General features: G+C 38.6%; 1 protein-coding gene across 2 annotated transcripts; it reads right to left on the bottom strand.

Annotated features, from left to right (window-relative positions):
* Positions 1 to 1,032: 1,032 nt before the first annotated feature.
* On the bottom strand, positions 1,033 to 5,018 carry LOC148017376 (rho GTPase-activating protein 5-like). 2 transcript variants are annotated; one of them, XM_087662856.1, is made up of 5 exons: positions 4,224 to 5,007; positions 2,858 to 2,978; positions 2,635 to 2,754; positions 2,258 to 2,488; positions 1,036 to 2,164 (listed from the first exon to the last, which is right to left on the bottom strand). In XM_087662856.1, the coding sequence occupies exons 1-5, from the start codon at positions 4,688 to 4,690 to the stop codon at positions 1,928 to 1,930; spliced, it is 1,176 nt and encodes a 391-aa protein (XP_087518982.1). In that variant the 5' UTR covers positions 4,691 to 5,007; the 3' UTR covers positions 1,036 to 1,927. The 2 variants fall into 2 exon arrangements, with proteins under 2 accessions (XP_087518983.1, XP_087518982.1); XM_087662857.1 differs by lacking the exon at positions 2,635 to 2,754 and having other exon boundaries at positions 1,033 to 2,164; positions 4,224 to 5,018.
* Positions 5,019 to 11,034: the final 6,016 nt, after the last annotated feature.

Genomic DNA, 11,034 nt, shown 5'->3' with positions numbered 1-11,034 from the left:
TCTGTACTAAGTTTATACAAATTGATGGTTATGGCAATACAAGTAGATGTTGCATGGAAGACAATGACTGGAGAAGCTATGTGCACTCAATAGCTTTGATATGTCGGAGGATAGCATTGCTTGCATATTTATAGTGCTAAAGGTTGACTAGTCATAGATGCACATACGCAACTTATCTTGATTCATTGTCTATACAGTCTGAACCTACTAGCCACCATCAATGTGTATGCCATACAATATGATATTTCTACTATAATGGGCTGGTTTTGCTGTAGCAAGAACACTCTTATCTACAGCCAATTTACTGTGATAGAAAGCTTAAACCAAGATTATTTAAATTTGAATATTGGGTCTGTTCTTTCATACTTGAATGCAGGAAACTCAGATGTATTTTACCCCCAAACCATGACCAACTGTATTATGTGCATGTCAATTAGCTAGCTTAGAGTGGGACGCAAAAACTTCATACATGCTTTCACCAAATCAAGCCTTGTACTATTTGAAAATCAAGCCTTGTACTCTATTTGAAAATGTTTGAGGATAATCAAACTTCATACATGCTTTCACCAAATCAAGCCTTGTACTATTTGAAAATGTTGAGGATAATCAAAGAGTTACTACTTACTACCATATTAAAACATCCTTTGCTCGTAATTTTTGTTGATTGTCAATCATCTCACATTAGAGACCCTTTACAGTTTAACTAAACCACTCCAAAATCTTCCCAGCTAGTAGTATTCACACTATTAATCATGCTTTATGTCTCACATGGGATTATAAGCTATGAAGACATGTGAGACTTCTTTTAGAACTGTGAAATATTGCCAAAGCTTTGTTTTCCACATGGGATATAAGCTATGAAGACATATGAGACTTGTTTTAGAACTGTGAAATTTAGCCAAAGCTCTGTTTTTAACATGACAACTCATTATAGACTACTCATGTCTCAGCCAGAAACACTATTTTAAACTTTAGGAAGGAAGATCTCACAGCTTTTGGTGAAACCAAAGGTGGTAGAATTTCACTCCACATCAATAGCATATGAAAGTTATCAAAATGACTACTTGCTCTGTTTAAATGTTCCAACAATTCACTGGAAATTTGTAACTTTGTGTATAGAATTGTAACGTTGTGTATAAAACCCAAACCCTTGAGGCAATTAAATACAACCAAATTAAAGCCATTGCTGTAAGATCTCAAGTTTAGATCTAGACAAGCCTAAGGTTAACAGAGGATTCTTTGTTTGCAGAAGCATAATTGACAAATTCTCCCAGTTTGTGAGCACTCCCTCTGTGATGATGAGGAGGATTTGATGCTTACAAGATCTAAGAAACTTCAAATCTCCTCTTGAAACACTTCACCATCATACTTCCCAGGTGCAAAGATAAACACCCACTTGTCTATAGAAATTCCTTGTGCCTATTCCATGTGAGTGCCAAAAGCCAATGATGTTATCATCTTTTCCAACTAGACAATCATCAGTATTCCTCCATCTCACTGTTCTCAAAAATACCAAGAGATTTGGTTGAATCTGTCCACAGTTCACAGAAATTGCCAGTCATAGACTGATAATATCTCTGCCAGGATTGACTAGCTGTTAACCATCACCCTGGTGAATGCTACCATTTAGAATCCCTTCAGTTCCCTTACTTGCCAGCTCTAATCTCCTGCCTCCAGCCTTTCCCACTCGAAGAAAAATGGACCCTAGCCACAGAACCCCGTCTCTCAAGCTCTCTTTCTCTATTCATGCCTACAGCAAGACACTCCACTTCACTAGCATACAAGTAGACCACATCAGTCACATCCCAATTGTCACTGTTTGTAACTAGTAATACCCAACAAACGTGGTACAATTGTGGCTGTATTGACATGGCTATGAGGGCATTGAGAAAGAATTGTAACCCACTTTGGTATTGTACACATCTGATTACACCTCATCCAGAGTTCTTCCAGTTTCTTGATCTCTCAGAAATGTGCCTTCAGAATTGCAAGCAGTGGTGTAATCAGTCTGTTGGGTTCTCTCTTTAGACATAGCACAGCTGCCTTCTGCTCCACTATTCACACAGTAGACTTCTTGTCGGTCTCTGAGGGTCTTGGAGATGAGAGTCTTCAAAAGGTTCATAACTTGTACAGCATGCATCAATGCTGTTAAAGGATCCGACATCTACAATAAACAGAAAACTCAGAATCACATAGTCCGGCATTCTAATATCTGTAAACTTAGCATATTAGAACCAGACTGATGCGAAAATTAAACCTGAGTCAGGTTCGGGGCAAACACCATCGCTACATTCCGTGCATTCATTTTATTGAACTGCTCTTCTTGCACAACATCCGTCATTAGGTTAACAGCCCAATTTAATAGAGCTCCTTGAGGCAATGGCAACATACTCACTAGTTCAAGGCACTGTACTTCAGAATGGCACTGCATAACTCGCTCGGGTGAAAGGGTATCTAAAACACCCCTGGGCAACTCTCTGAACCATGCCTGCAGACAGGACAATAAAATAAAAACATGTAGGACCATGAAATAGTAAACCCTTTGTGTCCAGAAACTTAAATCCAACAATGCTCCGTACATAATCAGGGGTAGACACCACAACACATTTAAAACGTTGCATTAAAATGAGACACCTTGATAAGCCCTGCCAAGCAATGGATATTTATGTCATGCGGCACAACTCCTTTATTCAGCTGATCCCTTACATGTTCTTCCTCACTGTTTTCTGGATTGATCCTGAATATGCCTTCAGTCTATCCAATTAAGAATATAAATCACCAATCAAGAATCTTACCAACTTGTAAAATATACATTCAGAAATAAAACAGTATACAAATATCTGCATGCTGAGAGCACCTTCAGGCCACCTTGTTCATAAAGCCTCTCCTGAAGCAGCAATAGAATAGTTGGAACACTGTTGCCTCTGGTGTCATGAGAGCACTGCATTGACTCCGCAGATACACCAAAAGCCTTGCAACTAGCCAGAACAAAAGGACAACCTATTAAGTTTAGGTAGTAATAGAAATAGACTGTAACCCAAGCAAAACAAGCTTCAAATACGTAATCAATCAGAACTCAGTTTTCCTTTTTTACTAAACAAATGTAACCCACACTGAAGTGGGTCTCTTAAGTAAATGATGTCAAAGTTCACAGAGCATTAGGTGCCACGAGAACTATTGCTTCCTGATATGAGCAACAATCGATACTTTCTGCAGACAGAAAATTCCATGAAAGTTATTGAGAATAAGTGAGACATACGTACGTGTGTGCATGTGCGTGTGCGCGTGCGCGTGCGCGCGTGTGTGTGTGTGTGTGTGTGAGGCTGGCCAGTATCCTACTCTGGCAGACAAGGCTCATAACTACCTGATTGAGTCTAGAATAGCAATCATGTGATAAAAATGGTGCCAAACCATGGACCTACATAGCAAATGCTCAAGAGCAACTCCACAACACACCATTCTGTCCGTCATATTAAGGTACTGAAACTAGCAGTGGTGATCACATAAAAGATACTCTTTCGCACCTAGTCCCCCCCTTTGTTTGCTGAAGCCATGAACGTGGATCAAAGGTGTTGGCACATTCACCTGCCCAAATGCAGTGCATCCAAATGTAGTGCCAACGATATTGTTCCACTTGACTGACAGAGTTAAGAAACTAGCCAGGGCAATGACAAAGACGACAAAGAGCCTCAGAGGCAATTGCAAACCTGCATTTGGTACTACACCGGACGCACCCAAACAGAGCATTGAAACTTGTGTCTGTGAGGTGATACTAGTTATAGTGGCAGGTCCTATAAGTGTTCTTTGTCTAAGTAAGATTTTGAGTTTCCATGCTTAACTTGCAACCCCAACAACATGATCATTTGTGTCTGTGAGGTGATACTAGCTATAGTAGCAGGTTCTATAAGTGTTCTTCGTCTAAGTAGGCTTGGGAGTTTCCATGCTTAACTTACCCAACAACATGATCATCAAGCATGAGGCATTCTTTGAATCCTTTGCAGAAACACTAAACACTCCAATAAGCTGAGTGTAGGTCGGGTCACTCATCAGCTAGAACTGAAGTCAGGTTGTTAAAATAGCTTGAATAATTCATTTAGAGACCCAATTTCAGATAGAAGAGATTGAACTAAACTGATGGCAATTGCTACAAACATAAGATACCCGATGTCAGCCAGAAAAGTTTAAACTAAATTGATGTGAATCTCATGCAGGTCCTTTGGTACCTGGCACTGGGAGGCCTTGAGGGAACCTCGGCCTCAAACTCAACGGGCAGTCCGAGAAAGCCACTGAAGCGGTCGAAGGTCACGTGCGCGACATGGCGGACGTTAGTAGGCCATCCAATGTCCATCTTCATACCCTGGGGGATGGCCTGGCAGGGGAGGAGGCCTCCTGTTCTCTTGAGAGCGGCTATCAGCAGGGCAAGCACAGACAAATCCACCTGCTCCTGGCCTAGCCTCACGCCTTTCCCCTTGTACCGCACTATGCCTGTGCAAACAGGGGAGCTCAGAGGGGATACCAGAGGCGAGTGTAGAGACAACGGGGTGTCTGGGCTCTTCAAATACTCGTCGGAATCCGCATAATAGAATGTGCGGGGGTCTGGGCTCTTCAAATACTGGTCGGAATCCGCATAGAATGTGCGGGGGGCTCCATTTTCGTACTGCTGCGAGACGAGGGCTTCTGTCATCATCATGAATTTCGAATGAAAATCAGTTGGATTCTCTCGAGTGGGCAAGGAACGGGCAAATTATGAAGTGGGCAAGGAGAGACTCAAGGGTTAGGTAGGGGAGGACCCATTGGTTGGGATGCTTGAAGTGAGGGGGAGGCAATAGGGCTACCAACGATCATGAAAGGCAGGATTGGAGAGTGGAAGGGCACACAGACACACACGGGGGGGAAGAGAGAGAGAGAGGAGCAGCAGCAGCAGAGACTGGGGTAGTTGGAGCAATGGTTCCATAATGGAGAATTACTTTGTTAATGGGTATACATTTTGTCTGTCTTTTCATTATTGGCGTCATTATGATCTTAGATATTGTACAAGACAATGGATTGGAACTTGATATGATGAATCATGATCATATGGATGGTGGCTCTTGCACACATCTATATTGCCCCAACAACAACGTCCACTTTTTTAAAAAGGGATTTGTTGTTTAGTATTTGAAAATTGATCTTGTGTGACTCTATAAGAGGGGTTTCCCACAAGATAGTCAAATCGGTGCCCTCGCAACGAAAAAAAGTTGCATTCGCCTCACACATCTAAGGCAAAGTTTGCAAACCCTACCTGTATTTGGTATTGTTTGTATATGTTGGACTCCATTCCCAGAGTTGTGGCAAACCACAAACTTGGGCCTGTGTGAAGCTCTCTTTACTTTGTTGTACCTTGTGCCAATGAACATCGACTTAAGTGATGTCATTTTGGTTTTTTTTTTCCTAGATAATGCTAATAGCAAATATTTACGGCACTATCATAAAGATTATCATAGGGTGACCAAAAACATGGCCTCTAAAAGGAGGAGTTATTTAACCAATGTTCACATAAAGCATAGTTTTGGAGGAATTTTTGAATCAAATATCATGTTTGTACAATTTTTATATTGGAAAATTTTGTTCACCTCAAAATATTTGAACATTTTTCTTTAAAAGTTGAATGATTTTTGCAATTCATTTTGCACTGAACTTCGATTTTTTTGTCAACCTTGTCTTTAATGTTTATGTTAATTGGGCAAACCTAAAATATACATTAGAAAAAAAAGGTAAAAAGCTTACATCAAAATGCAATTCATAGCATCATGCCTAAACGGGTTAATCATCCACCCATGTCCTTGTGTATCATAGGTTGTATTACAAAAAGTATTGTGTGGAGTCTTTAGAGTGCACTTAGAGTAGAGATAATTGATAGATATATCTATTCATTAGAAGGAGGTGGTGTGAGGTGTGCATCAAAGAGTTCTACTTCTTCTTTGAATTGTTTCTTAATTTCTAAAAGATGCTTCATATCATCCCTATCAAAGGTTCATCTAACAAGCGATTGTGACTCCTTATCTTAAGCATGCTTCCTAGCATTCTCAACCACTAAACTAAAGAACTAAAGCAAACTTGGCCTTATCACTAGAAGCTTGGGACAAAAGCTTCTGAATAACACTTGAGATCATATCAAACCCTTGTTTATTAAAAATCCCTTTCTTCAATCCACATACATGAGGGTTGCCATTTACATATGATTTTATTACTCATATTAAGGGCATGATTATTATTCTTACAAGTCATAAACAAGTTAGGAAGGCTTTCGATGTGAGATTTCACATCTAGGACAAAGGCCATTGCTAATGCCTAGTTTCACTGCTCTCTCATAGGTCTAAAGTCCCTTATGAAGAATGAACTAGAGCAACAAGAAACATTTGAGGAATAATAGAGGACCATATTCATTTGGAACCCATAGTTCCATCAATGGCGTGACCACTCTAGGTTCTATGTTTTACTTAGTCAAGGCAATATAAATTTGTAATTCAAATTTGAAAGGTAAGGGGAAGGGTAGGGGAAGCAGGTTGCTCTAAGAGTTCCAAATTTGAACTAGATAACTAAGGGAGAAAGGTGGTCCATAGAGCTCTTCTAGAATTAATTAGCTTAAGCTATTGAGGAGACAGCTTACAAGTTAGTTTTAGAGTGTTCTCTAGCATCCATCACTTATTTTGGAGGTTCTATAAATCAGACCAACAATGGATTCCTTTCCTACATAGCTATTTCCCTAAAGTGCATATCATGGGTAGAATAAGAGCAAGGATGATGCCAATCCAAATGTCATCCTTATGAGCCCAGGAAAGGGTAAGGTTAGGATTTCAAGTTACCACAATGTATGAAGGATATACTAACAAAATCTCAAAATGTTTTAAAATATTAGCCCCCAACATCAAAATATGCATTGATATAATTGTTGACATGAATCCATCAATATAGGCATAGAAAATGGCATGAGAATGTGTCCCAAAATATTGGATACTTTACACCAATGCATATTCTGACATGTGAAAAAAATTATACCGATGTGTATACCAATGAGCACATAGGGGGAAAAAAGCAAGGATTTGACTTTTGAAATGGCCATATTCTTGCTATCCATATCTACTTCCTTGTCAAATATGGACTACTATTTAAACCTATATAAAACCCTAGCCATGCATGCAAACAAAAGTTGTATGTATCATAGCAAATTAAAACAAGCTACTTTGACTTTGTATAAAACAACAAGGTACTTAGACTTTGTATAAAACCCTAACCATGCATGCAAACAAAAGTAGTATGTATCGTAACAAATTCAAACAAGGTACTTAGACTTTGTATAAAACAACAAAGATAGTGCTAAGTATTGCATAAAAGTGTTCTGAAAATAGAAGTGATACAACATGGAAGAAAAAAATGTATTTATACAAAGTACAAAGTGATGAGATCCCTAATTGGAGATCTCATCCCATAATGCCTTCTCCATCCAAGGCTATAATAAGAAAGGGATATACAGTTAGGATTTCTTGGATCAAAGATAGAATGCAAGCATATAAAACTCTATAATAGTCTACTACCATAGTCTCTACATGAGCTGATCTAGGTCATGGGGGAAGGATAAGGAATGAGCTTTAGAACTCATGTACCACAACAAATTTGATCCACACTCAAACCAATTGAGCTACGAAATGGGCTTTTTTTTGTCATACAATCACTACACCGTGCGTGCGCGTGCGTGCGTGCGTGCGCGTGCGTGCGTGCGTGCGTGCGTGCGTGCGTGTGTGTGTGTGTGTGTGTGTGTGTGTGTGTGTGTGTGTGTGTGTGTGTGTGTGTGTGTCCCATGAGATTATTAGAGTAGACTTTAGAGCAATGCCTATAGTCACAAAGGCATTATTTCAATCATTAGTAACTTGCTTACAGAGAATATGGGAGCTCCCTAGATATAGATGTTCTCATTTAGCATTGACTTCCTCCAAATAGTTAGTTGAAAGTGGGAATACACATTATTGGTATCTAGAGATGCAATCATAGTTTTGAGAAACATAGATTAGAGACGGATGCATTCCCATCATTATAGTACAATGTTATTGGATAGATACTGACATCATCACACTAGCTTAGGATTGAGACAAGGTAATATATGCATGTCTAAGGATGGATGCATCTATCGGTTATGCCACCAAGTGTGAGAGTCTGAGGAGCACTTTATTTGTAGATGTACTATATTTTATGAGATCAAAGGGAGGTTTCATTTCCCTTTCCATCAATCTTTTCCTCAATAGATATACGCATATGATTATTTCTATCATAGGGTTGCTTCACCCATTGCAAAAATGGATTTTCTAGTGGCATGCTTATAGGTTGGTGAACTTTCTCCTCATCATTTGCAAATATGTTTCCTTCTCCTTCAGGATAGGATTAGCTATTGGGATAAGTTCATAGTGAACTACTTCTTCACTTGATGATAAAGTGGAATAACTTGCCTCTTTCTCCTCCACTGTATGGAGCTCTCCTTGAACACTACATCATGACTTGCTATGATCTTCTTTGCCTCTTAGTCATATAATTTGTAAGCCTTTTGCTCATCACTATAACCCAAGAAGATACATTTAGTGGAACATGCATATAATATTCACACCTAAAAGTTATGAAGTGTGAGACAAATGGTTTCTTGCTAGTATATGCTTCATGAGGAGTTTTTCCCTTAAGAGTCTTTATGTAACTCTCATTGAGAATGTAGATTGCAATATTAATAGCTTTAACCGTTTGTGTAGGCATTTCACTACATAAGTCAACATGAACCAACTCTAGAGGAGCCTTTGCTTTTTGTGAGAATAGGTAGGTGAGCAACAATACCTTGCTTACATATCTCCTTTAATATTGCAAATTCAATGTAACCAAATATTTCATGCCAAAGTTTACTTGTTCCCACCCCAGTGTGGGTTGTAAGATCACTTAACTCATATAGATTGTTTTTTCTTTTTTCTTTGTCGACAACTTTGCTAGCAATGTTGAGATTTTTTGCATTGTCTTGGTGAATCTCACTTCATGACCAAATGAATTATAGAAGGAAGTGATAACAGATTTCACTTAATCTTTGGAACATGCACCACATTTGAAAGCTTTTTGACTTCACCATTTATAGCAACAAAGAAAATAGTACCTATATTCTCAATAGGGCATTTTTCATTGTTCCCTACCATCATAATGATTATCCTTGCAAGGCTGCATAGAACTATATAGACCTTTCTTATTAGTCATGTGATAGGAGATGCCACTATCCAATATCCATGAGTTAGTGGTAAATACTTTTTGCAATGAGGAATACACTTCCTAAATGGTCACCGTGAATAACTCCAACTTTACTCTAGCTATATTAGTTATCTCCTTCCCTTTACTTTTCAAGATGCCATTCTTCTCATTTGCCTTCTTAACATGACAATCTACAATTGCATGTCCTTTCTTCTCATGGTAGAAGAACTTTCCTTGAAATTTTTGCCTACAAGTCTTCTTCTTTTTGTTACCATTGGTAAAGGAATCACCTTTTCCTATTGCATTGGTAGAGAATATAGTATCTCCATTATAGCTTTCTTCTCAGGCTTTAAACCACAACTCCTCCTCCATTAGTAGTACACAAAATTCCTCAAACATCAAAGCTTGGGATCTCACCTAAGTGTTTAGGGAAATTACAAGTCCATCAAAATTTGGTTGAAAAATCTAAAAATACCTTGGAGCTAGCTCCTTGCTAGTCTTCTCTACCCCAGTACCAGCCATCTGATTGCATAGATTCTTGATCTAGGTGATAAATGCTTCAGCTGTTTCTCCTTCAATAAACTTCTCCACTGCTAGTTGATTCTTCAAGTTTTGAATCCTTGTTTGGTTTTGTGTTTTGTACTAACTCCTTAGTATGTTCCAAGATGTTGATGCCTTAGTTGTATGTTGAATCAAGGTCAAAGAACTATTTGAATAGTTGTATGTTGAAGCACTATTTAGATAGCTTGTAACTAAGGCATATAATATGTCCCTGTTCATTTTTCCAAGCCCTTAGATGATCTGCATTCGGAGGAATTACAACACTCAAATTTGATGGGTCAAGGTGGGTTGTGGTTTTGGGTCAGTCCCCAGCACCATCTTCATAAGCTCATAAGAATCAATGATAGTTGGATATTTGAACTTTCACAAAGTGTAGTTTGTACTATCTAACTTGTCTTTGTTGAAGGTTGATGGATGAATCCTCAATGTTTGAATTGTCGATACAATAGTACCCCTACTCAATACACTAGAACCTCTTTTAGATTATGGCACTACTCCTTTTGTTGTTAAATCCCTTGTGTCTCACATATTTTTTACTCCTTAGAGTCCTCTGTGCTCTAATACTATGTAAAAATTACACAGTGCAACTGAGCAAGAAGTAAAGAATACATAGCAAATATGAGAAAAACTTCTTTAATTATAAAAAATTTGATATAAAGATGATTCTATCCACCCGTTTACTTCCATCGTGAAGCTTAAATAGTAATCCAAATAGATGATAAGTGAAGGGCTTAAGACTAGCTAGAAGAACTCTTATTAGGTAAAATATAGATTGATGATGGATTTGGAGGGGTCTTCTTTTTATAGCCTGGGAAGGTAGTCTGCTTGTTATGTTTGACTCTATAGCAAACCTTCCATAGTTGACCCAATCAATACTCCCTTTACTATCGGGCCAAGGGTGATGCCTCTAGATCCCTCTCATGATGAAAAAAGAGAGTTTAAGAGAGAGAAAAAGAAGAGGTGCAAAGCAAAAGAAGAATTTCATTTCAAAAGATGGATGACATTGTAAATGCATATAAACAAAAAAAGATATTTAATATAATGTATAGCCTTAGTCAATTGGTCTCCCTCACATGGAGAGAAGGAGATGCATTGATGCTAAGTTGAAGGGTGACTATATTAGTGTAGTTTCCTTTGCCCAATGTCATCACTGGGATTGGTTTGCAATCCATGAGAATTGGATTGCCCTCTTCATCATATGAGATATAAGGGTTTAGATATGGT

Source organism: Lygodium microphyllum, chromosome 22, assembly GCF_053477565.2.
Source record: "Lygodium microphyllum isolate KBCC chromosome 22, Lygodium_microphyllum_v1.1.10, whole genome shotgun sequence".
In the NCBI taxonomy this organism is placed as follows: domain Eukaryota; kingdom Viridiplantae; phylum Streptophyta; class Polypodiopsida; order Schizaeales; family Lygodiaceae; genus Lygodium; species Lygodium microphyllum.
The sequence above is the reverse complement of the archived record's forward strand: the minus strand, read 5'-3'. Positions and strand labels throughout refer to the sequence as shown.